This window comes from Nannobrachium achirus (assembly GCF_963921795.1).
Source record: "Nannobrachium achirus genome assembly, chromosome: 15".
Classification (NCBI taxonomy): Eukaryota; Metazoa; Chordata; class Actinopteri; order Myctophiformes; family Myctophidae; genus Nannobrachium; species Nannobrachium achirus.
The window spans coordinates 33854004-33880343 of record NC_137822.1 but is presented as its reverse complement, the minus strand read 5'-3'; the positions used below and the strand labels follow the sequence as shown (position 1 = coordinate 33880343).

The window sequence follows — 26340 nt, the reverse complement described above, 5'->3', positions numbered from 1 at the left end:
TGGGATGCGATTAAAATGTTTAATCTAATTAATTACAGGCTCTGTGATTAATTAATCGCAATTAATCGCATTTTAATCGCACATCGAAATTTGACCTGAGAAGCATTTTTTTTAAGTAAAACTCATTTTGTTGTACGAGTGAATCAACAAGTGAGTTTTTTAAATCTAAATTTCGCATCTCCTGGGCCAAGCAAAGCGCTCTGATCGGCTACTTCTCCCTTTGCATTTGTTGTCTCTTCTTGGTTGGTGCATCGCTATGATCGGTATGCCTGAAACTGAAGGTTCTGTGGTGCAAAAACTAAGTGCGATTAAAATGCGTTAATTTTTTTAATCACGTTAATTTTCTGTAATTAATTAATCGCAATTAATCAGTTAAAGTCCCAGCCTTATATTTTATATAAAATAAATATAAGCCAAATGAGACAGATTTTTTATATTACATAAATACATTGTTACATTTAATACATAATGTATTAAATAATATAAATATTACTAATAATGGAACTATTACATGTTTATTTACAATATAAATACAGTGTGTATAGCTAATTGCTTTACTTTACCTATATACTTAATGTTATTTCTAGTGCTGTTCGAGTTAACTAAATTAATCGCGATTAACTCACCGTTATGTTAATCGCGATTAATTATTTTAATCGCAATTAATCGCATATTTATATATTATAGCCATTTGGCCTTTGGACACTGTTTCTCAACATTATTATCTCAACTATTATTTGGGGAGGTCTCCAGGTGATTAGCTTAATGTGCAGATCCTTATACCCATCAGCTGCAGTCCGTTTAATGCAATACCATTATGATTTATTTGGGTTTTTAATTGATTTTGAATAAAAGATTAAGATACTTTAGCATAAAGCCAGCATATTTTTCCACTCCCAAGTTAATTGGGCCACGCAAGACTTGAAAGATATCCCTCTAAGTAACATTGTGAACTGATAAAAGCTGATGACTTATTTGCGATTAATCGCGCGATTAACTAGCTAAATCATGTGATTAATCGCGATTAAAATATTTAATCGTTGGACAGCACTAGTTATTTCATATGGAAATCCATGGTTATAATTATTCTAAGTATACAGTAACATAGCTACGTTTCTTAGGTTTATAACAAACCAATCCGTTTCAAAATAGGTTGAAAATTGAGCAAGCTCTGGTCATTTAAATAGTACTTGCACTATAGACATTAATGTTATACTGGGCGATCGGTCCTGTCCCAAGATGGCCGACCTGTAGCGACGTCAGTCCCCATTGGCCAACAGCGTGCGTGAGCTATCTAGCCTTCTTATATATATCTATGGTCCAGACAGTCCTCTATCTTTGAGTGCAGAGGTTCCTGGTTTGATTTCCAGACCTCCCGTAGTTATATGCTGGACTATGTGTGTTGTGGGCCTATAGCCTAAGAACATGTCAAGTGGCCTACTAGGGGAAAACTCTGGTGTCCAAAGGTAGTGTGGTGCAATGGTATGGTCAGCTGTAGCTAGTCCCTCTATAGTCATCCTGTAGGTTTAAATCAGAACGGAGGCCTACAGGCCCAGGGTCAATTCCTGACATTAACCTCTAATACTGGCCCCTAAACCTGTGTCAAGTTACACTTCTGTTTTCAGTTTACCGAAAACATCAAAGAGAACACAATGTTATTACAACAGGCTGTGGCAGAGTGTTTTGAAAGCCCATTTCTGGATCAAAGAACTCACACAGTGAAGCCGAGTGGTGAGATGGATCCTGAGTTCGAACCCATGCATGGCTGTCATACAGCCTATAATCTTTGCTCTTAAATTCTTAACACAGTGTGGTATAGCCTACTGTAAATGAGGAAGGTCTCATCGACCCCTGGCTGTGATGTGGATGTGAGATCAAATCTAGTCTTTGCTTTTAATGACTTGTGAAAGTTAAGATTCCAAACAATTAAAGTGCTGTACCCAGGAGTAGATAGATTATAATATCCCATAGCTCTAGGTTGAGGTCTTGCCTCTGCTATTGCATGTATGTAATGTGAATCAGAATCAGAATTGAAAAGTGCCTGGAGTCAGAGGAGTCATTCACTGACTCCACCTGGCATGGTGGTCAAAGCACATGCATGAAGACAATACAGTTGTAAGTTCAAGTGTGTTTGTTGGTTTGTTTGTTTGTTATCTCTAGCCTACATGAATGTTAAGATTGTGCACAAAGTTGGAGTCTGGACTACATGCAGGAATAATGTGGCTTGATTTTAAAATATTGATGTTGTAGGTTGAAGTCTCCTCGTGTATTTCGGCAATTAACATTGATAGGAATCATTACAAATTCCTTTCAAACATGTCAGTAAATGTGTGAACCCCTCCAAAGTAGTATTTCAAGTTAACATAGGCTAGTTATGTGTGATAAGAACCAATTCCACGACTGATGTCAAGAAATTGGTTGGAGGGTTGAAATGCTCTCTGAATGGGCACAGTGCTCAATGCTGACACCATGTGGTGTATCTTATGAATAGCTGTTCCTCTTCCTCCACCATCATATCTGTCAAATCATTAAAACCAAGTGAGACTGTGATTTTGAACCATTAGTTGTGTGTAAAGAACTAAAGAATGACACCTGTGTTGCTCACAAATCACTGTTTTCTGAAGGGCCACATGTTCTTTAAAGATGGAAGATATATTGGCATTTTTACGTTACATATTAACATAATGGGAATCTGAAAAAATATGAAAACACCCCAAAAATTGCATGTCCAGGAAGAGCAGCTTAGAACTCCACCATATTCCAGTGCACAACAATAAAGACTCGCACACATCTCTGTAAAGTCACGCAGTAATAAAAGCCAGGGGTGTCGCACTAACCTCGCCTACCAAGCCTGGTGTTCGTTCACAATAGGCTGTTTGGTTTCCGCCTAAAGCGCGGAAACCACTAGAAGCGGCGTCGCTTTGATTTGGTTCCCTCCGTTTGTTTCCCCAATCCTTATTAAAATGCTCGAGTAGCCTAGTGTAGTCTTGCCCGTCGCTAAAAGTTGGACTAAAAGATGCATATAGCAAACAAATTTTTCAAAAGCAAAACTACTCCGCATCAAGGAGTTTATTAGGTAGGCCCTAAAAGCGTGTCCTTGAGCGCAGGGGAATATTTTGGGTTAAAACTGAATCCGGTTTGATCTTTCCGGCAAATTGTAGTCCTTTGAGTACTACAACATGACGTTTTGTGGTTTCCGCTCCAGACCGGTTACAAACCCGAAAAGTGAAGTGATCCCAGACTAGTGTCGCACAAGCTCGCAGCGCTTGTAGATCTGCTATTTTTCAATGGCTAAAGTATAAAATAATTAAGGCCCCTCCACCTTGGGCCCTAGTAACTCAGTCCCACTTTTCCCCCCCTTGTGACACCCCTGCACACAGTAATAAAAGCCCCAGGCGAACAGAAATAAGCATGAGAAACAAAACAATGAAAAAGTTATATAGAATCTTTATTTATTTAAAACAACATTCATTCTACAATAATAACAACAATCTAAAAAAAAAGGCACAATCATTCATTCCACATATCTGACGAAGAGGGCGATGAAGAGGCAGCCGACCAGGGAGGTGGCGGAGGCCGAGAGGACCACCACGATGACGCTTCCTGCGATGTTGACCAGAGCGCCCAGGCCTGCTCCCACGATGATCTGGGCCAGCTGGACCATGCAGGTGAGAGCAGCGCAGTCCACCCCGGTGCCCCGGCGCCGCCCACTGCTTCCGTTTAACTTGATCTGCTCCTGAGATTGTGGTCAGGATGGGCGAAGGAATGAAAAGGAGAAAAAGGAAAAGCGAGGAACAAATAGCAGTGGTGTAAGGTTAAAGGCCAACTTTAGTTTTTTACAACAAGGGTTCATATTTTAGATTGTAATTAAAGAATATAAAAGATGAGTGTTAAAATCATTTAATTTACTTCTTTCTATTGTTTTAGAGATTCTTATTTCAGTGGTTGGGGGCATTCGTACAAGTGGCTAAATATGTAATTTTACACAAAATAATAATAATAATAATAATAAAGCTTTATTTGTATAGCACCTTTCATGACATGAAATGCAGCTCAAAGTGCTTTACAGAGCAGAAAATGAAGCACAGTTACTTAACAGAAAAAATAAAATACACATGAATACAATAAAGCAGAACAATAAAAACATAAAACATTGAAGAACAATTTCAGAACAGTGTGGACGTCAATAGCATCAAAGAGATAAAAAAATAATTCAGCTAAAAGCAAGAGTAAAGAAATAGGTCTTGAGCTGTGCTTTAAAGCTATCCACAGAGGCTGCCTGTCTTAGGTGTAGTGGGAGTTTATTCCAAACTGTCGGTCCGTAGAAGCAGAAAGCTGCTTCACCATATTTTTTATATTTCATTTTAGGCACATCGAGTAGGTCAGCACTAGAAGACCTGAGTGGGCGGTTTGGAACGTATCTATGCAGGCAGTCATAGAGGTACGAAGGTGCCAGACCATTTAGGGCTTTATAAACAAGTAAAATAATTTTAAAATCAATCCTAAAAACAACCGGGAGCCAGTGTAGCGACGCTAAGACTGGAGTAATATGTTCTCTCATCTTAGCTTTAGTTAAAACTCTGGCTGCCGCATTTTGAACAAGTTGCAAACTGTCAGTTGTTTTCTTTGGCAGACCAGAGAGAAGTGCGTTGCAGTAATCAAGCCGAGAGAAAACAAAAGCGTGGATCAGCGTTTTTGCATCGTCCAATGTTAGATAGGCTCTAATTCGCGCAATATTTCTAAGGTGAAAGAAGGCAATCTTGGTGACATGATTAATGTGTGTATTAAAATTCAATTCAGCGTCAATGATCACTCCCAGGTTCTTTACAGAAGTGTTACTTTCTTTAGACAGGTTACCAAGTCTACTTATTATTGATTCTCTCTGCGCAGTAGAACCAATTATGAGAACTTCTGTCTTGTCCTCATTTAGTTTGAGAAAGTTCTCACTCATCCAGCATTTTATGCTAGACACACACGTCAGCAATGGGTCTAGAGCACAGGGGTCGTCCGGAGCTACCGAAAGATACAGCTGGGTGTCATCAGCATAGAAATGGAAATTCACACCGTGAGCGGAAATAAGTTCTCCCAGCGGCAGTATATAGAGGGAGAATAATAAAGGACCAAGAATTGAGCCCTGTGGAATACCAGAGCAGATGTTGTGTTTGTTTGACTCAAAGTCAGCTAGATTAACAAAGTAGCTTCTGCCTGTTAGGTAGGAGTAAAACCAGGACAAAGCTGTGCCTGACAGCCCTACCCAGTGTTCAAGACGTTGTATTAGAATTGTATGGTCAATTGTGTCAAAAGCCGCCGTTTGATCCAGCAGTAGAACGGATACATTTTTGTTATCAGCAGACACCCTAAGATCATTAATTACTTTTAAAAGTGCAGTTTCTGTGCTGTGTCCTTTCCTGAAGCCGGATTGGAATTTGTTGTGCACCTTATTGTTCTGCAAAAATACATCCAATTGATGAAAGATAATTTTTTCTAGGACCTTGCCCAGAAAAGGCAAATTGGAAATGGGTCTATAATTACACAGCATGGACGGGTCGAGGTTGTGTTTCTTGAGTAAGGGCTTAACTACGGCCGTTTTCAGTGTTTCTGGAAAGACACCTGATTGTATAGAGTTATTTACTATTTTTAGGATATCTCCAATCACACAGTCTACAACCTCTTTGAGAAATGGTGTGGGTATTGCATCCAGCGAGCAAGAAGACGATGTCATTTGCGATATGGTTTTACGAAGTTCCTCTTCATCAATTTCACAAAATGATACTAGGCTGCCCCTAGATTTATCTACACTTTTACACATGGCACCATTAACCGCATTTGCATTTGTGACAGTATTATTCATAATACCAGCTCGAATGTTCACAATTTTGTTGTCAAAGAAGGATGCAAACTCATTACACTTTGCTTTAGAGGCAAGGAGTGACTGCTTGTAGGACTGGGGGGGGTTTAAGAGGCGTTCAATAGTGGAGAATAAGACCCTAGCATTGTTCTTGTTCTCATTAATAATTCCGGAAAAATAGGCCTGCCTAGCCAGACGCATGGTTTTATTGTACGTGGCTGTTAATGACTTAAAAATCTGTAGATGGATAGTTAGTTTATTTTTTCTCCAAGCTCGCTCTGCTTTGCGGCATTGTTTCTTGAGTGAGCGTATATGATCGTTTATCCAGGGTGTTTCTTTTACTTTATGTTTCTTTTTAGTTTTCATAGGAGCCACTATATCCAGAGCTGACTCTAATTTAAGATTAAAATGTTGAACCATATCATTTACTGAGGGAATATCAGGAAGGGGGGGTGCACATGCAAGATGGCGAGCAAACTCTTCTGCTGCCGATGCCCTGAAAAATCTCTTTTTTATAGTATATTCTCTATTGTATTTTTCTAGATCAGAGACAGTCATATTAAAACACAGTAAATAGTGGTCCGATAAGTCAGGCTTAGCGATGATCCTGTCCATAGAAATACTTAGCCCTTTAGAGATCACCAGGTCTAGGGTGTGGCCCTGATTGTGGGTTGGCCCGGTAACATGCTGAACAAAATCAAGGGAATGTAATAACTGTAAGAAACTCATAGCAGTAACATCTGTAACAATATCCACATGTAAATTTGCATCGCCAGCAATCAAGGTTCTCTCATAGTCAGTGGAACAGATAGATAAAAGTTCTGATATTTCTGTAAGAAATAAGGCTTTGCTACATTTTGGTGGGCGATATATGGTAATCATTAGAACAGAGGATTTACTCTCAAATAAGTTAGCTTGGTATTCAAAGGATGAAAAACTTCCAAAAGACAGGTTCTTGAATTTAAAGATGTCAGAGAAAATGTACGCCAAACCTCCACCTCTTTTTCCTTCGCGCACTGATTGAATAAAATGATAGTTTGGTGGGCAGGCGACGCCAAGTGCAACGGCTCCATCTGTGCCCAGCCAAGTCTCTGTTAAAAAGATTATATCTAGCTTCTCTTCACAGATTAGATCATTTACAGAGGAGGGCTTGTTTAAAAGTGACCTGATGTTAAAGAGGGCCAGATTTATTTTTTGACATTCTACTGTACTATAGTCCCTACAGGGTATGTAAGTTAAATTTGCTAGATTAGCAGAGCCACTGCTTGTCCTGGACACTCTATTTGAAATTACAGTAGAAATATTGTGAGCCTGCTTAGTAAAAGCGCCTAGAGGAGCATCGGGTCCAGATACGGTTGTTGCTGGGTATAATATCGGACCCAACTGATATCAGTGGCTGAATGTATTGTTCAGCTGGGAGGCCATGTATTGGCCCAGTATTGTCCCAGCTCGTTGAGGTCGTGGAGCCATGTTCAGCTGGGAGGCCATGTTTTGGCCCAGTATTGTCCCAGCTCGTTGAGGTCGTGGAGCCATGTATTGTAAATAAGCCCATTCCCAATATACAACGCAACCTTTCATGGTTGGATGTGACTTATGATGGCTAGAAGTATTACTGTAAATAGCAGTAAAGAAACTGCTGGCTTATTGTGTCTAAAAAGACATATTTAGCCACTTGTACGCATGCCCCCATGCGTACGCATGCCCCACATTTTAGCACGGTAAACACGATAAAACAATAGGACGAAGCAAATGAAAACATTTGAACACTCACTTTTTCTTTTCCCTAATTACAAACCAAAATATGAACCCTTGTTGTAAAAAACCAAAGTTGTCCTTTAAGTAAGGGTAAGTAGGCTACATTTACTCATGTAGGCCTACTGTAGGCTACTAAAAGTACTTTTTATTTTATTTTTACTCAATACTTTTAATTCTACTCCAATACATATTAGAAACACTACAGAGACATGTACTTTTTACTCTAATACAACAATTTGAAGATTCTGAATACTTAAAGGTTTTGTACTTTTTACTCGAGTAAATGTTGAATTCCGGACATTTGCTAGTAAGGTTTTACTTGTAAACAGATATTTCTACTTATCTACTTATAGTATTGACACTTCTTCTTAAGTAAAAGAATTTCACCACTGACAAATTGGTGGTTGGAGAGTAAAGGAGCTAGTTGAGATACCACCTTCACCTTGCTTGAATGGTGGGAGGTACAGGCCTTAACCCCTTTTTACTTGGCATACCTATTTAGGGCATGTCATTATATGCGAAAATAAAAAATAAAATATTGTACTTGTTGACTGGCTATTTTCATTTTACGATTAAATAGGGCTTGAACAATGGTTAAATTGGTTAAATGTGCGTGCGTGCGTGCGTGTGTGTGTGTGTGTGTGTGTGCGTGCGTGCACACACCTCTTCCTCTAGCTGGTACTCTGCTATAAGGTTGAATGGGATTGTGTAGAGGGTGCTGGACATGACTCCAAACACAGTGCAGAGGGAGAGAACGGCGATGACGTTTGGGAACAGACCAATGAGACTGGTACCCATGCCGAACACAAAGTATCCCACGAAGTAAAGCCCTTTCAGACCGATGTAGGGCAGCAGCAGGCGCTGGACGTCTGGAAAGACACACAGACAATAATCAACACATGTCCTATAACGATAACTATAACCATATCGTTCACAGTTGTATCCACTTGACTTTATTTATTTTTGATTTATTTTAAAACTATATTTTTATAGTTATAGTGCTCAGTGTGACCAGTGAACACTCACACATGGACAGCAGAGAGAGAACAGAAACAGCTTTTGTCATGATCTGTCTCTGTTTTATTTTGTACTGATGGTATATATTTTATTGTTTCCTGTTTTCTGTGGCGTACTTGGGTTTTACTGCTATACTGATTTATGTACCTCTTATTTTGAATAGTGCTTCCTGTTGACCTTGTAGCTGTTGTCTAGCTGTCTTGTCTCACCCACCCAGTGATTATTGTTCATTTGAGTCGCTTGAGTCCTGTTTGCCCCAGCCAATCCCTGTGTTGATTGTCTTTGAGTTTCACCTGTGTCCATGTAGTTCTCTAGCTGTGTATATATGCCTGTTTGTATCTTTTTGAATGTTTGTCCGACAGGTCCTCTGTTACTTGTATTCTACCTGTGTGGACTGGAGAATAAAGACTATGTTTGCGTACTTTGAGTGGTCAGTCAAAAACCTTGACCGCTTTTTATCTAGAAGAGGGTCTGTCAATCGATTTCTTTCCTTAATTTAAATTTCTTAAAATATTTTTCAGTGGAAGACAATGGGGCTCTGATGACTGCAATAGATGACTGATTACAGTCTGGCCACTTGAGGTCAGCGATTCGATCAACATGGGAGCCAAGCCATTCCCATGTGGATCCTGAGATCCTCATGGTTTCTTCTTTTTCTCCCCCCACAACCATAGTAAAGCACATACTGTACACCAGGGTTCCCCAATTAGTTTTCCCCAAGGGCCGAATCATGTCTAGGGTACCATAAGCCGAGGGCCACAACATTGCAGGGGGCGACGGTGGTGTTCCCACTACTCCAGCGACAGTTCAGATATCATCGTTGTCGGGTGAAAATCTTGTATATCCAAAACCGTTTGTTTTGCATTTATCATTTTAAAAATGATTTAAACTAGTGAAAACAGCCAATCTACAAGCACGCGAGGCGTTGTGTGCTTGTAGATCTGCTGTTTTCACTACTTTTGTGCGACAGCCTTGTATGATGAAGCAGGGCTTTACTTTGCGAAAGAACATACAAATTTGGAGGTACAAGGTTTCCACCCAACAACGACGATATACTAGTGTTGTTGCTGCTCTTATACCACCATTATTACTGGGGTTGGTGGGGGCCAGAAAGTAGCCCCCCGCCTATTGGGGAACCCTGCTGTACACAGAGAGAAGTGGAACTCAGACTTACAGGAGAAGAGAGCTGAAGAGACAGCATTAATACACAGCCCCCAGCATCCCACCTCCACTCCCCGCTCATAGGTGATGTAGGCAGTGGAGTTATGCTCTGCATACGGGTTCCCCTTGTATACAATCTGCAGCAAAGAGGAAAGCAGATGAAATGGGGACATTTTTTTAATCCAAATAGAGGACACAGCACCTGACATGAACACACATGTCACTTTAAAGCAAGAGTTAGGGAGTGAAAACCAAAACAGTCATAGAGAAGAATGTATTAAAAGATCAGCAGTTAAGTTAAGTACATTTAAAAAAAAGTTGGAAGAAGGATAGCAGATGACAGTACTACACACACGATATCCATAAGGAAAGTACTAAACACAGGTGGGGAATTTGGAAATTTGAAAAATTAAACAAATAAATCTGGAGAAAAAGGTGGGGATAATTGGCTGCTTGTAAGTAAATATGCAGACACACGAGCACACGCGCACACACACACACACACACACACACACACACACACACACACACACACACACACACACACACACACACACACACACACACACACACACACACACACGCTGTCTCTGTCTCACACTCTCCCATAGACAGCCTACACATACCTGACCCATGAAGTCAGTGAAGAAGAGCATGTTGGCGAGGAAAGCTGTCCATCCCAGCAGGTGGCTGATACACAGGCAGCGGTAATGACCTGGCATGTTGATCATAGCTCTGGCAAGGGATCTCAACGTCATTCTCTTCTGAACCTGTACACACAGACACGCACACGCACACACACACACACGCACGCACGCACGCACGCACGCACGCACGCACGCACGCACGCACGCACGCACACACACACACACACACACACACACACACACACACACACACACACACACACACACAATGGCAAGTGTCTTCATTACTAAATATATCCATATGATTAATTAATTTAGCTAATTATTAGTTAGGTTCAGTGAACCAATATACACTGTATATACAGTATAGGGCTGTCACGATATGACATTTTACATGATGATTAATTGTCACTCAAATAATTGGCGATTAACGATTTAATTGTGTTTTTGTCATTGACAATTAAATTTCTGTTTGGCTTTTAGGCTTTGAAGTTTCACATGGCAGATATGACACAAAACCTAAATACACGAAGAAATTACTGACATATTTGACAACTTACTACTTAAAAAATAACATTGATAGTGGAAATAGCCGATCTACAAGCTCACAACGCGTCGCATCTGTGAGCTTGTAGATCTGCTATTTCCACTATTTCTGACATTTTTCAACATTCACGATTATGACGATTATGACAAAATAATTGCGATAATGTCAAGTAATCACGAGTAGACGATTATGTAATAATTGTGACAGCCCTAATACAGTATACTGTATATTATAGACTGTGAATACAATTGTAGATATTGTATCTTCATACACAGGCACACAGGATGAATACAGACTTAGGTGAGCTTAAATAACCCACCCAATTGGTCAGCTGATTGCCACAGGATCTTGCATAACACTGTATACACCAACATAGTTATGCACATGTGAAATGTGCTCAGTTATTTGCATCATGAAGGCTGTAGCATTAAAACTCAATCATGCCAAATAACTGACCGGTGCGCCACCGAGCCACAAATATGGAACACATTATTTTAGGTTGTGGCTCCTGCACCGTTACCTTTACCCAAATGTCCACAAGCCCTGAATGCTACTTCTTAATTTAAAATCACACCCGTGTGAACTGAGCGGTGGTGTGTGTGTGTGTGTGTGTGTGTGTGTGTGTGTGTGTGTGTGTGTGTGTGTGTGTGTGTGTGTCTGGCCTGGCCTGAACAACAGCGCCCCTCCCTTAACATGTGTGGTCACAAAAGGTACTGTAGGCTACATACAGACACGCACACACACACACACACGGACGCATACACACACGGCCACGTATAGGAGACGGTGTAACCACCGCTCAAAAATGTGTTGGGGGGTAGAGTGGTGTCAAAGTTGTACAAAAAAGTATCCACTCTAGTCTTACTGCGCGCATTGATTGATTGATTGAAGACTTTATTAGAGGTTTGCATAGGAGAAGGTACAGTTTCATGACGGTACAGTTCACTGGTACAAGGTCTACTAAAAGGAGATCCTAGAAAAGACAAAGCTTATTTCCTTAGGAAACCATTGAAGTATCTCATAACATTGAATGACAGACGGATAGAACACAGTACTATGCAGTAGATAACACTCATGTTTACATGAGTGCATGTGTATGCAGATGTGTGCAACTGTGCATGTGTATGCATGTTTATGGGGAGTGGAGTTATGAATTCAACAGTGCTTTCACAGCTGTTTTGAAAAAACCTAAAGCGCACTGTTGGTTTCACAGAAAGCTGTTGTGTATATAAGCAGAATATATGCTCTTTATTATAGGACAACACCTCTCTTATGTTACTGTCCTTATTGTATCCTTTCATATCATCAACTGTCAAAAGAGTCACATGCAGATTATTCATCTGGACAACATTTAGAATGTCATTAAATGTATTTATCAAATTGTCAACAATCACATGGGCAATATCACATTTAAGCCTTTCTTTGTCAAGTGAATGTAGCACTGGCCCTTTAAGGGAAGTGATTATAAGGGGGTGGCCAGGTTCGAGGCCTTCTGTTTGTCCAGAAACCTGAGCCAGAGTGTTTGGTGGGGACTTGGAGGCACGAGTAGTGCTGCCTAGCATTTGGTAAGAAATAAGTTAATGTTGAGGCTTTGATAATTCTTGGGGATATTTTTTAGTTTTTAGTTAGTGTATACTTTATATTCTATTTTCAGAGTCGGCAAGTTGATGTTTGAGGGTGAGCTGAACATTGCCTGAGTCAACAATTGGTAGGGGAATGGGTTTTAAGAGGGTTTTTTGATATCGGGACAATGTTGGTAAATTATTGGCCTAATTATTCTCTGTACTTCACAGAGCCTTCAGGTTCTAAACAGAGCCACAGCCACTTCTGTGGCCGTGGGTGTGAGAGCCTTATATTGATGGGGTATGTTTTAAAATGTTGTATTTTGTATAATATATATATATTTTGTATAATATAATGAATTTCTTTGGGTAACCAGATTTTATATGATTTATTTTTAGGAGAACACCAACCTTTCACTGTTTTGTGAGATGCTGTCTGGTTCACCCTGAGTGCCAGCAGCCTCATGCAGACAGACAGACAGAGCAGTAAAAGCAGCGCAGCATCCCTTCATTTTGGAACAGATTGTTGGTTGTCTTGCAAAAATCGTGTAGACGGCCAAAATAATCTCAGTCCACCGCAACAATCCTCTCCACAGTGACTGTTTGCCTCAGAGTGTATTTACTTTATTTGTTTTGGGAGTTTTGCATATTTATATGATTTGAATTGTTTGCTGTGTATTTAGTTTAGAGGCCCTAATAGGCTCTTAAGCCTCTCCCCTCATAGCACTCATTTGCCCTTGGGCTTATGAATATTGCATATTATTAACCCCTCTTCCCTTCTGTATTTTAACATAACTATTTTGCTACTTGTTCAAAAAAACTTGACACTTTGATACATCAGCCTCTGGTGCTGTTCATTCTGAACCCGTACCAAAATGATGTTCTCTGTGAAAATGAAGTTCATTTTCCCATATGTTTGTTTGATTGGCTCCGTTCACAGCAGGTTTGAACTGGAAACGCACCCAGTATGACATCTGCTGCTAAGCCAATCAAACAAAGCTGTGTGGGGAAATGAGCTGGAACAGAAAAGTATCATGTTGTCTTCTGAAAACCTGCAGTTTTGCACAGAGCTGATTATGACGTGGAATGAAGTCATACTACTAAATGGAATTGTGCTGCCAATTTTAAAGCATCAATGGCTGGTGGTATATCCCATTTGGACCTGGAATCCCATTTTGTAACTATACCTTTCAATCTGGGAACCCCTTTTGGGGTTCTTGTTGCTATATGTACATTATATATTAGCAACATTCAAGTTTTTAAGACAACTTGGTCAGGATGTAGAAGGAGTTTTTTAGAATTCCATAAATCCCATAAATAGTGGAATGTTCTACACAAGCACTGTGGGTCTCAGATAGATGGCAGCATGGTTTTATGCACAGAGTTGTTCTCAGTTACCGTACTGTAAATACCCCCTGGTCTGTTTAATTCTCTTATTACTTCAACCCACTTTTACCTTACATTGTTTATACCACTGTCAGCATGTGAGCATACTGAGAACTGAGGAGAAGTGGTAGAAAAAGTACTCAAACGTTTTGCTTGAGTAAAAGTATCAATAATGCTACAAGTAAAAGTCTGGAATTCAAAATGTACTTGAGTAAAAGTATGCAAGCATTGGCATCAGAATATTCTTGAAGTACCAAAAGTAAAGTACAAAATGTTTGAAAATAGCAGATCTACAAGCTCACAACGCGTCGTGACACAATGCGCTGTGAGCTTGTAGACCGGTAATTTTCAAATGGCCTAGGTATAATTGTATAAAATAGGGCTAAAGTAGATTAATGTATGTTTTATAAAATAATCATTTATATCTGCATTGTATAGTAGCTAAAGTTCTCAAATAATTGTAGTGGTGTAAAAGTACAATATTTGCCTCTGAGAGGTAGTGGAGTAGAAGTATAAAGTACTGAAAACTGGAAATACTCAAGTAATGTACAAATAGAGGGTATGCACGTGACATCACAATACCCGGAAGTTATGTGGGAATTATACTGAGTGGCAAAGAACTACTTTCTACAGGCAAACAGAAAGGTCCTGCATTAAATACTGTTAAATGACGTTAAACTCACTTTGCCACTCGATTTGCCATTCACTTTATACATGCGCATACCCTATACTGAAGCAACGCGCAGTGAGCTTGTAGATCTGCTATTTTCACTAGTTTGGGTCCCATGGGAAAAGGTCTGATTTATTTTTTGGGTCTTGAGCTAGAATGTTTGGGAACCACTACACCACTGGAAGAAACAACCTCCATCACATACCTCATCACCACAGACCGGCTGCTTTGTTTTGCTGGACGTCACAGCGTTGGCCTCGCCCAGGGCAGAGAAGGACCTGGGCCTGAGCTCCGACACTATGGCTGGGACCGCTGGAGGGATTGGAGCTTCTTTGGTCAGTGACCCATAGCCATTGCTATGAGGCCCCAGCAAGCGCAACGCACTCGGGGGCGAGAGTTCCGTGTGCGCCGTGATCTTGCCGAGCGGTACCTCCGGTATGCTGACGAGATGCACCGCAAGGAAGAAGCCCCAGGTCAAGGCTGAGAAGAAGAAGATGACCTGGTACTCTGAGCCCAGCAGCAGGCCGAGCGACGAGTGGCCCCAGTCCATGGCTCCCACCAGATAACCACACGCTCCGCCCAGGCCTGAAACAAGGATACAGACAGGGGCGTCACACCAAATTCAGGGCCCTGGGTACAAGGATTCACTGCGGGCCCCCCATGAATGTTAACTATTGAAAAATAGCAGATATACAAGCTCACAGCGCGGCACCGAGTGCAGCGCTGCAAGCTTGTAGATCTGCTATTTTTGAAAAAATCCTGATAATGTGTGCCAAGAAACCTATGTTTCTATGTCAGTGATGCTCAAACTTTTTCATGTGAAGGACCCCCCCCATCTCAAAATATTTAGTTCCAGGGACCCCCCAGAAGCAAAATTTGAGTTACAAATGTTCACTTAAAAAATACATATAGTCAAAGATTTGCGCACATTTTCATGACTTTTCAAAAATAGCAGATCTACAAGCTTGCAGCGCGGCACTCCCCCAGAATAATCATATTTGAACTGGGGACTCCCCACCCTGCACAAGCACTTGGAATTGTAGGAGTTGGCGTAACATTTTAGTTTGACTATCTATTCCATTGTGAAAATAGCCGATCTACATGCTCACAATGCCTCACAACGCGAGGCAGTGTGAGCATGTAGATCTGCTATTTTTAAAATGTTTGCTTCTAATATTTGACAATTTGACCAATGTTTGACCAGAGCAGAGGTATTAAAAAGGTCTTTAAAAGTCCTTAAAAGTGGTTCTCAAAACCTTTTCGGGTCAAGGACCCCCGAATTAGTATTCTTCCAGGCAATTCTGAAAACATGTGCCAGGGATCCTCCATAAAATCTGTGTTTTCAAGATTGTTTGAAAATAGTCAACCTACAAAATAGATGAGCTGTTTTCAAGTAGGCCTACAATTTACAAGTTGGTCATTTAGCAGTCTAACAAGTGCAAGATCCTTCAACAAACGACAGTCATCAGAGTGTAAAGAGAATATACTTTATAGTGCTTCAAAGAAACTACAGTTCTAGCTAAAGATCAAACCTAATATCTCTAAACAACATAGGGAACATACACTTAATATTTTACTCTGCCTCTTAATCTATATATATACAGTATATTTTACCAGATACTAGTTTGTATTTTGCAATTGTCATGGACATGGTTAACAATATGACAGTTGTTTGGGGAAATGGTGCATTGAGGAAATTTGACATCCAAATAAGATTGGATAGAAATGTGTTTTTGTAGTTTTTCTTAATCATGTGCTAAAGTTGGCGGTGACTTCTGAGACAGCTTACACTAAGCTGAGGCCAGTGCCATGTGACAGAAATAATTCGTCACTACTCTAAGAAGTTATATTCTCTGTATTTTAAATGTGGAAATAATTGTATAAACTAACTTGCTCTTTATGACTTGTGAAATAAACTATTTGTTTTGCCAGTTAATGAGCTGCTGCGCTTTCACCTTTAAGTAGCCTACTGCATTCATGTGGAGGAATACACTATTTTGTGAGTGATATGAGCTGTTTTATTGCCACAGACATGTCAATCGACAGTGTTCACAAAGGACAAACCTGTACAGCACAGCACATTTAAAATCAGAGGATCTGAGGAAAATTGATTTACTTTACAGTGCTTATCTATTTGTGCCAATGGATTTGATGTGCCTACACATTCTTGACTTAACCGTTAAGCCCCTTTTTAAAAATAGCCTGTAAATATGCCATTTTTGGCTGTTTTTGTTTTGAATATATACAGTAGGGAAGCCCTCTTTTGAAACGAGGGCTGCCTGCATTTGTCTTCATGTGCTGCTGAGTGTTTTGTACTGTCCTGTGTATCAAAATCAAAATGTCATGTTTATTTTTGCTCCGTTTCAATTTATTTTCATGTGCTTTATGAATGGAATCACACGTTTCTATGTTCAAAATAAAGTATTCCATGTTTCCACATTTTGATCTTCAACCTAATTTTTGTTTATAATAGCCTACAGCAGGGGTAGGAAACCTTAGGCATGGGTGCCAACATTGACACAGGGGAGGGTGATCACTGGCACACTGGCAGAAGTGTGTGTGAGAGAGAGTCAATTAAATTAAGTCAACTAATGTGCAGCAAATTACATCCTTCACATAATTCTACATTCATTACGAAACTGAACTTTGACATGAGGAGGGAATCGGGGAGATGGGTGAGTTATTGCTTGCTCTGAGTCTCTTGATCATTATACACTTCACTGAGTGGACCCTTTCTCTCTTCTCCCCGCTTCCCTCTGAAGCATGGAAACATGTTGACAGTTCAGTCTGATATCAAAGCTACAATACGTTGTTTTAGCCTGGTGTTTGGTAGGGCACCAGCAACACTTATTAGTCTCACGTTTCAAAGTCAAAATATGGCACTCTCTCGCAGCAAAGACAGAAACGTAAATTAATAGTCATTAATCCAGCACACGTCACATGGCACAGACTTCCGAGTCAAATCCCCCAATTACCATCATTGTGAAACCTACACTATTGTTCAGGCACGTGCACACATAGACATCCAAGGGGGCTTGAGCCCCTGCCCTTTTATCCTTCTGTAAAAAGTGCCCTCTCCAGACCATGAATGCAGTTTTTACTATGGTGAAAGAAACACAAATTGCCATGTCCAAACTCTCAGTATTCACTTGATTATGTTTATAGTTCAGTGTGGTATCAAGTACCGAAAATAGCCGACCTCCAAGCTCACGTACTGCGACGCGTTGTGAGCTTGGAGGTCTGCTATTTTCGATATTTCCACCAAAAGGCCCTTTTAACATTCTCTGCACGTCCCTGCTATAGTTCCACTCTAAGGTCAATACACTGAGGTAATGACACCATATTTCACTTTAAAAAAAAAGGTCATTTTATCGTCTAATCAGGCTTTTATGAACACCCTGAACATATTTTAATTTGCTTGATTCAATATTTAGATATTTGATGTAAATGTTATCAGGCCCTCCTCCTCCAGGGCTTCTCCCCATACACACCTATTGTAACTTAACCATGATAGATTAATTCAAAACACACATTATTTTTTCTGGTGACTCATAATACCCTCCTAATACGTGAGCAGGCCGTGTTTTTAATAACTTTTTTCATTTATTTTAATAATTTCTTATATATTCTTCTATTCGTATATATATTATTTTTTTCATTTTCCCAAAGAATGAAAAAGGTTATTGAAAAAATCACGGCCTGCTCACGTATTAGGAGGGTAGTATGAGTCAACAGGGAAAAAAATGAATGTTTTTAATGAATCTATCATGTTTAAAATGGAGTTTGAAGTTACAATGGGTGTGTATGGGGAGATTAGATAACATTAGATAACATTTACATCAAATATCTAAATATTGAATCAAGCAAATTAAAATCTGTCCAGGGTGTTCATAAAAGCCTGATTAGAGGATATATTATTATTATTTTTTTAAAGTGAAATATCCCTTTATTCCACATGTGAGTGCTTTAGTTTCCACCACTGCTCACCAGCCTCACATACCAGCGGTAGCGCTGGCATCATGTGAATGGCCTCTCCGCTCTCAGCCCAGACCCATGACTGCAGCACATGATCTGCTCTGGGCTGGATTACTGCCTGGCTGGCTGGGTGACATGTTCACCACACCCTGGGCCTGCTGTCAGCTGCTGAGCATACAGCATGCTTTCACTGAATACTACAACAGTCTACACACTCCACTGGTTCACAACCTGTGGGTCGGGACCCCCTAAAAAATTAAATTTTCCCGGTTTCAATGGGTTGTGTTCCCTGAATGTGCCATTTTTGTCTTTCATATGAGCCCCAACACTACTAGAAAAACTGGTATGTGGCTACAGTATCTTCCTCTTGAGAAGAAGGAGATTAGCTTAATGTGCAACATTGTTTTCTCACTCAACAGTAAACAAACCAACATAAAGTTTAAGTGTATAGAGGGTATATGCACGTTTCTAAAGTAACAATTTAAGGACTACCTCTAAAATGACGAATTAAACATTGGCCAAAGAAATCGTGAAAGTAGACAATCTACATGCTCACAACGCCTGTGAGCATGTAGATCTGCTATTTTCACAATAGAACTGTGTTATACAAAATGTAATGCCTCAACTCTTAGTGCTCATCAGATTGTGGGGGTGCCCAGTTAAAATAGGATTATTTTGGGGGTCGTGGCCTGAAAAGGTTGAGAACCACTGGTCTACACCGCTCGTTCCAAAACACTGCGAAACATTTGTGGGTCACAGAAACAGGAGTCCCCTAATTTTTGGTTTCCTACATAAAAAAAAGCTAAGATTTTCATGAATAAAAGAAAAATGCAATGATTTTTCGAAAGTAATTTCATTAATAAATAAAAGAAATAAATTAGAAAATAAATATTTAAGAAGTGGTGAAAATAGCTGATCTACAAGCTTGCGACGCTTGAGATTGTAGATCTGCTGTTTCACTAGTTTGGGTCAAGGGAAAACGTCAACAACCTGAAAAGTTTGGGATAGACTGGTTGGTCTACATACACACACTGACACATGTAGTCAGTTCTCGCAGTGCATTAAAAAAGAAGAGGTTTCTTGTTGGCATTTTGTCCTATATTATTTGAACCACATTACAAAGTCACAGATGCAAATAAATATAGTGTTTACATGAAGCAGGTGCAGTCAGTACACTGTGCCCTCAAGAAGCACCCTAAACGCCACTATATCCCGACCAATCCAACCAGTTTCAGAGAGACCTGAAGTTTGTTCTATTTGTGTGGAGCATAATAGAGCTTCACTGATTCAATTACTGACTCTTTGTCCAGGCATACTGTAACTTAAAGGTGTAAGGTTGTGTTCTTTTGTTAATCTAAGTGTTAAATAGCCGGAGAGACCCCTTTACTGAACAAACACTTTAGCGGAATTTATTGTAATATAGAGCTTAAAGGGATATTCCACTTTCAACAGGTGGTAGGGCCTCTCTCCACATACAAACCCATTGTAACTTCAAACTCCATTTTAACCATGATAGATTCATTAAAAACACCCATTATTTTTTCTGGTGACTCATACTACCCTCCTAATACCGATACGTGAGCAGGCCGTGTTTTTTTGATAACCTTTTTCATTTATTTTTTATAATTATTTGGAAAAATGGAAAAAATGAAATACAAAAAAATCATTATTACAAATAAATGAAAAATGTTATCGAAAAAACACGGCCTGCTCACATATTAGGAGGGTAGTACGAGTCACCAGAAAAGATAATGGGTGTTTTTAATGAATCTATCATGGTTAAAATGAAGTTTGAAGTTACAATGGGTGTGTATGGGGAGAGGCCCTGTGCCTGGAGGGCCTGGTAACATTTACATCAAATATCTAAATATTCAATCAAGCTAATTAAAAACTGTTCAGGGTGTTCATAAAAGCCTGATTAGATGATAAAATTACCAAAAGTTTTTTTGAAAGTGAAATACCCCTTTAAACCTTCTTATGATGAGCAAATATTGAGATTCTAAATAAGTAAAACCAGCAGGAGGCTTATCAAAAGGTTCTTTGTGTCTTTCTGGAAGAAGATAAAAAGATGGCATGTTCAACCAGTAAATCGTTAAGATCATTATCAGAAATCCACTGATCTTCCTTTGCCTTATTTAAAAGGTCATTGGGAACAGAGTCAAAATTGTGCCACGGGCCAGAAGTGGCCCGTGGGCCTGAGTTTGAGTATCACTGATGTAGACCATGTAGCTCTGCTATTGGAAGGTTCATAGAGAGCGATACGCCATTTATTAGTCAAATTGGATTTAAGCCTGTAGTTGGAATTTCAATATTGCACACTAATATTGATCACGAGGAAGGTTTATGTGCGTTGAAATATTTCCTGTCTGATATGCCTCCTACTGATTTAATTTTAGCCTATAACTTATAGATTGGATTATTCCATCTATAATGATGAAATTGGCAAACAATGTATTGGCATTCCTATGGGCTCTTGACTGAAAAACTGTCTCAGAACACTTCTGCCTCATGCAGATTAGAGACTATAGGCCTAAACACAATTTGACTTATGAAGAGTGTACAATGCTCTCGATGAACTTTCTAAAAATGACATTATTGATCTCCCTGATCTGCTGTGACAGTGATTCTCTCAAAAACCAATACATTTTATAAGCTAGACGTCAATTGGACTCCAAATATTACATTAAAGGAGTAGTTCACCCCCAAAAATACTTTTTTTTCTTAAGTTCAATAATATTTTTTTTTTTTATTTGTCACATTCCTAAGACAAAAAATGTATTCTAGTACATTTACCCCCATTGATATTAGAAAAATCAAACCTCGGTTCGAAGTGGAGCGGTGAATCTGAGCAGCTATACCCTGTGTGTGTTGCTAAATGCCTAAACTGTAAACTGTAAACTGTGCCTGTGAGTGAGTGGTGAGTGTGCCTGGCCTGCACAAAACAGCGCCCCTCCTTTAACTAGTGTGTTGTGTGTGGCCACTCAAGGTATTGCCAGGCTACGGACACGGCCAGCCAGCCAGCCAGCCAGCCACCCACCCACGGACATACCCACGGACATACCTGTCTATTGGGAGCGCTTTCACCGCTCCAAAAACTGGTACGTAGCTACAGTATCTTCCTCTTGAGAAGCGCTATCTTCCACTTGAGAAGAGGGAGATGGCTTTAGTTTCGAAGACCCAAAGGCACCTATAAATGCCCCCATCGATCAATCGTCCGTCTCATAGATCACTCACAACACACAGCTTGTTTAAATGATGTTCAAATCTGATTTTGTTATAATATACAAGAATTCTCAAAAATAGCCTAGGACTAATTCATTGTACAATGGTGTCATGCAGGCGAAAATAGCTGATTAAGTTTGAATAGTATAATTCAGACTTAAGTGGTTAATGACGTTATCTTTTTTTGCGACCTAATCTCACTTCTGGAATGATTGGTAAACTGGAATTTGAGTAATTTTTTCCCCAAACTGAATCACATTTCACTCCGTTGGCATGTGTTTACCTTACCAATGCAAACACAGACACTTCTGTGTCTGTGCAGTTGTGAGGCCTGCATGCTGAATTAACACTAAAATGAGAGAGCAAGTGAAGGTCTAACATAAGTTGAATAATAGAGTTTATTATGGCTAAGAAAAGAGGACTGATTAAACTACTGATTAATGACCTCATTCCAAGACTCTGTCCCCATTTTGTCTCTTATAAAAGCTTGACAATTGAATCGCTTTCAACATTGTATCCCTGTTTTAGGGATGCAGGCTATGTCATTATAGGAAAAAATCTATCTATCTACACTACAGTATCTAATCTATCTACGGTAATATCTATTCAGACATGTTAGTGGATGCATGTTTAAACAATGGTAAGTAATTTAGTCAGTCAGTCAGTCAGTCAGTCAGTCAGTCATTAATTCATTAAGTTATATTGATTAGGCTGGCCCCTCACGGTCTGTCATCATTTAATGTGTGTGTATTCCATACCTGTGAGTAGAGCGTGGTAGTGCAGGCCTCTCTCCTTGTCCTGATGTGAACACACATCAAACAGGTAGGCTTTAACGGGCCCGTCAATAAAGTCTGCTGCAAAGTCAAACAGCACCACTCCCAGCATCACCACCACGATGGCCCAGGTACTCTTCAGTTCCTTGTTGGTGATTATTGCTGTAAGACCACATGATACACAAGGTTTGTCCTGACAGAAAGCAATAAAACACTGTTGGCAGATGTCACCTATATAATATGAGATAACACATGGACATGAACATTTCATGATAACTTTGTTGTACAAAGGTTTTTGATGCGTTAATACTTTTACACGGTCATAATTGGCCTTCCAGACATGATCAGTTTGTCAATTCAGGAAGAGAACAAGAGTTAATAGGCCTACACAATATTGTACCTTTGAAAAATCATAATCCACTATTATTTAACACTCATTTACTGTTTTTTTTTTTTTTTTTTTCAAAAGCCCACACCACCAAAAATGTGTTTTCACGTCTTTTCTTCTTCTTCAGTGTTTATGCTAGTTGGCGCTCTTTGTCAAGTAGCCATATCAAAAACACCAGGAGATCACGTGATCGCAAGATTTCCTCCACAGTTCACTTCCTGTTTATTCCATTTGGGGAAAAGCCTGTATCTCGGCTTCATGTTCTCCTCATTTATATAGCAATACAGATAGCAATATAGCATTTCTTTTGACAAACATGCTCTACCCAATGCCTGAGTAGATGCTAGAATGACACCTGAAGTGGTTTAAAGTGAAACACCCCTTTAAGTGTTGTGTGTTATGCAAAGGTCTTCCCCAAATATATGACTGTGAGCAGGCTGGTTATATTTCATGGCAATAGTTCACATCGGTAAAGAAATATTCTGAAATGATTTTGTTCCCACGCAAAATGAAAACAGTGCAAGACCACAGCCTGTGCTCTTCTGTACAACTTGTACACTGAACAAATAAATGTCCACAGAATCGTGCAGTGATCAGAACAGCGTGCAATGGAATTGTCTTTCACAACAGTGTTTCAACATGAAGGTGAGGGTAAAAGGAAATACTGAGAAATAATATTTAAAAGCGTGAAAAGAGTGATTTTAATTCAATGTTTTAATTTAGGGTAATGGTTAAATAGTCACCAAAACGATTTGTCTTGCAGGGGAGATGAAATGGCATCTGGAAGCTTTTGGTTTTTATCGTGATTTTAAAATATTTTGAAAATGGTTACTCCCTCCCCCCCTCCCCCAGTTTGAGTATGGTGGTTTCCTGCAGCACTCGTAATAATTACAATAAATGAGTAGCTAATCAGCTTATCCATAGAAGGAGGGATTAGTGTACGTACAGTGTATACAGTACTACACTATTATAGTAAATTCCAGAGCCCTTGTAAAATGCTGAGCAACTACAATCACAACATTCATTTCAGAAAACGTACATTTCCAGTGGTCAGCATTTTTTTCCTGAATATCTTATGGCTTAAATGGGAGATTTGAAGGTTCTCACAGTTTGAGCAGAACATTGTATTTTCAGCTTACGGAAGCCTTAAGGTGCTTAACACACCAGGGGGGGGGGCATTTCTTTCATGCCATTCCCCATAAAAAGTATATTTGTTTGTATATAATTGTTGTTTGTATCATGAATATCAAGAGACACCATTTTTATTCAATATGAGGTTGATTTTCACTAAAGCCATCGACCTATATGAATGAGGAAACAGCCATTCATCTCGCCCCTTTCGGTTGGTATCAATAACCATCATGCATTTCATCACAGAGTACTACTGTATCACATCTTTCAACCTTTTGTTTCAACAAACATGTTTAGAGATACTATGAGATTATGAAGGTTCATTACTGGGCAGGGATGCAGTATTCTGCATCACTGGCACTGGTTCTCCATGTGAGGTCCAGGGATACACTGCATGGGGTCCTTGGGGAGTTCACAGTTCAATGATAGTCCCAGACATAAAAATCACACCAGGTGCGAAGTGAGCGTGGTATCCAACATGACACACGTGCATATGTCCTCGTATGGGCCGTTCTGTCCATGACATCAGCTGTGGTGATGTCGGTCCTTGAAATGAAAACACCTGCTGTTGATATAGCATTTGAATTGATGTATTCAAATCCTCACAGAGAATCAGTCCTCCATATTTTTCACAGATAATCTGACTAGGATACAGTAAGTGATTATACAATGAGTCAACCTACAAAACCAAATAATATCCACTGCAACTACCCCCTCCAACTTGTTGCTGTAAATATGTCATTTGCGTATTTAAAATCAAGTGCAGATATGCTCTCCCACCGCTTATGTGGACACAACAGCTTTTCAATGTTAATACCTTGCGTGAGCATGGCAAGAACGGTCATTCACAGTAGTCAAAGGGTTACTGTTTTGTTTACTGAGATTCTCAACAATTATTAAAATAAGTATTTTGTGTTAATTTAACCACTTTCACGTCCCTATTTTGGGCATGTCATTATTATATGTTATTTTCCAAAGGTTTCACAAATAGTTCAGTAGTTAAAGCTCAAGCGCTATTCGTCGTACAACAAGGTAAATAGGGACTTAAGTGTTTAATACCACTTCATTAGTGATAATCAGTTCATGTCTCCACCTCTTCCCACAACATAATAGTACCAACTCCCTCTCTTACTCTGTTCATCCCTTCATTCCTCCTTCTCTTCCCAAAGTGAAAATAAATTGTCAGCTTGTAGATCTGCCATTTTTTAATAGACAAAGTACAAAACAGCCAGGGTATATAAAAATGGCAATACTCAATTGAACGTAAATGTACATTGGAATTGTACTTATAAGTTGAGTAAATTTGCTTACTTTTGTAACTTTTTTTGGGGTCAAAATAACATTTTTCCCACTGACATGACACAAAATGTGTCAATAATATTACCAGAAACACTTAAAGAGCTAGCCCTGAATGACCATAACAGGTCTGAAACTATGAGAGTGTTCAAATGGAACAAAATGGGTCCATTTGGTTCTATTTGAACACTCTCAGAGTTATGGGGGTACTTGGAAATAAAACATTTGAGAACCACTCGACTACTACGACTAGGCTACTACTCGACTACTCGACTGTGCCATAGTGTAGTAGTAAGTGTCATACATTGTGACAAAAACCTGGAGACATGACATTCAGTAACTAATTGGGTCTTTATGATAAAAAATAAGAACATTATAATGGTGTGTAAAAAAGAAAATCTAAAATTTGCCACAGACAAGAAAGACCAAGTCTTTAGGCTACCACATTTTGTCCGTGTACGGACATATTGATGACCCCTGCACCACACTGGTCCCATGTCCGTTCGAGGAGTCTCACCTGAGATGAACGCGTCTCCGTTGAGGAACAGGGTCAGTCCGACCAGCATGAGGACGCCCAGGGCCAGGATGTAGGGCCTCCGCCGGCCCCACGGCGAGCGGCAGTAGTCGCTGGCCGAGCCGATGATGGGCTGCAGCAGGAAGCCCAGGATGGGACTGATGAGCCACACCAGGCTGTAGAGGCTGCGGGGCAGGCCCACGCTCAGCAGCACCGGCGTCACGAAGGCCGCCTCGACGGCGTAGCAGAACTCCCGGCCGAACATGACCAGGCCGTGGAGGACGAGGCGTCCCCGCGAGCGCCTGGGGAGCTCCACCTCCCCGAACACCAGGCTCTCGCCGTCGTCCAGGTAGCCCTCCTTGTTGGAGCCCCCGTGTGTCCCCCCGGCGGGCTCCGGGAGCCGGCAGGGCGGGGGCCTCGAAGACTGGTCCTCTGATAAAACGGTCAT

At 40.1% G+C, this 26340-nt stretch overlaps 1 protein-coding gene across 1 annotated transcript; it reads right to left on the bottom strand.

Annotated features, from left to right (window-relative positions):
• Positions 1-3514: 3514 nt before the first annotated feature.
• slc45a2 (solute carrier family 45 member 2) lies at positions 3515-26340 on the bottom strand (the record flags this gene model as incomplete). The annotated part of the gene is made up of 7 exons (XM_080743039.1): positions 3515-3736; positions 8267-8472; positions 9795-9918; positions 10408-10551; positions 14799-15178; positions 22549-22725; positions 25896-26340. The coding sequence occupies 7 exons, from the start codon at positions 26338-26340 to the stop codon at positions 3515-3517; spliced, it is 1698 nt and encodes a 565-aa protein (XP_080599165.1).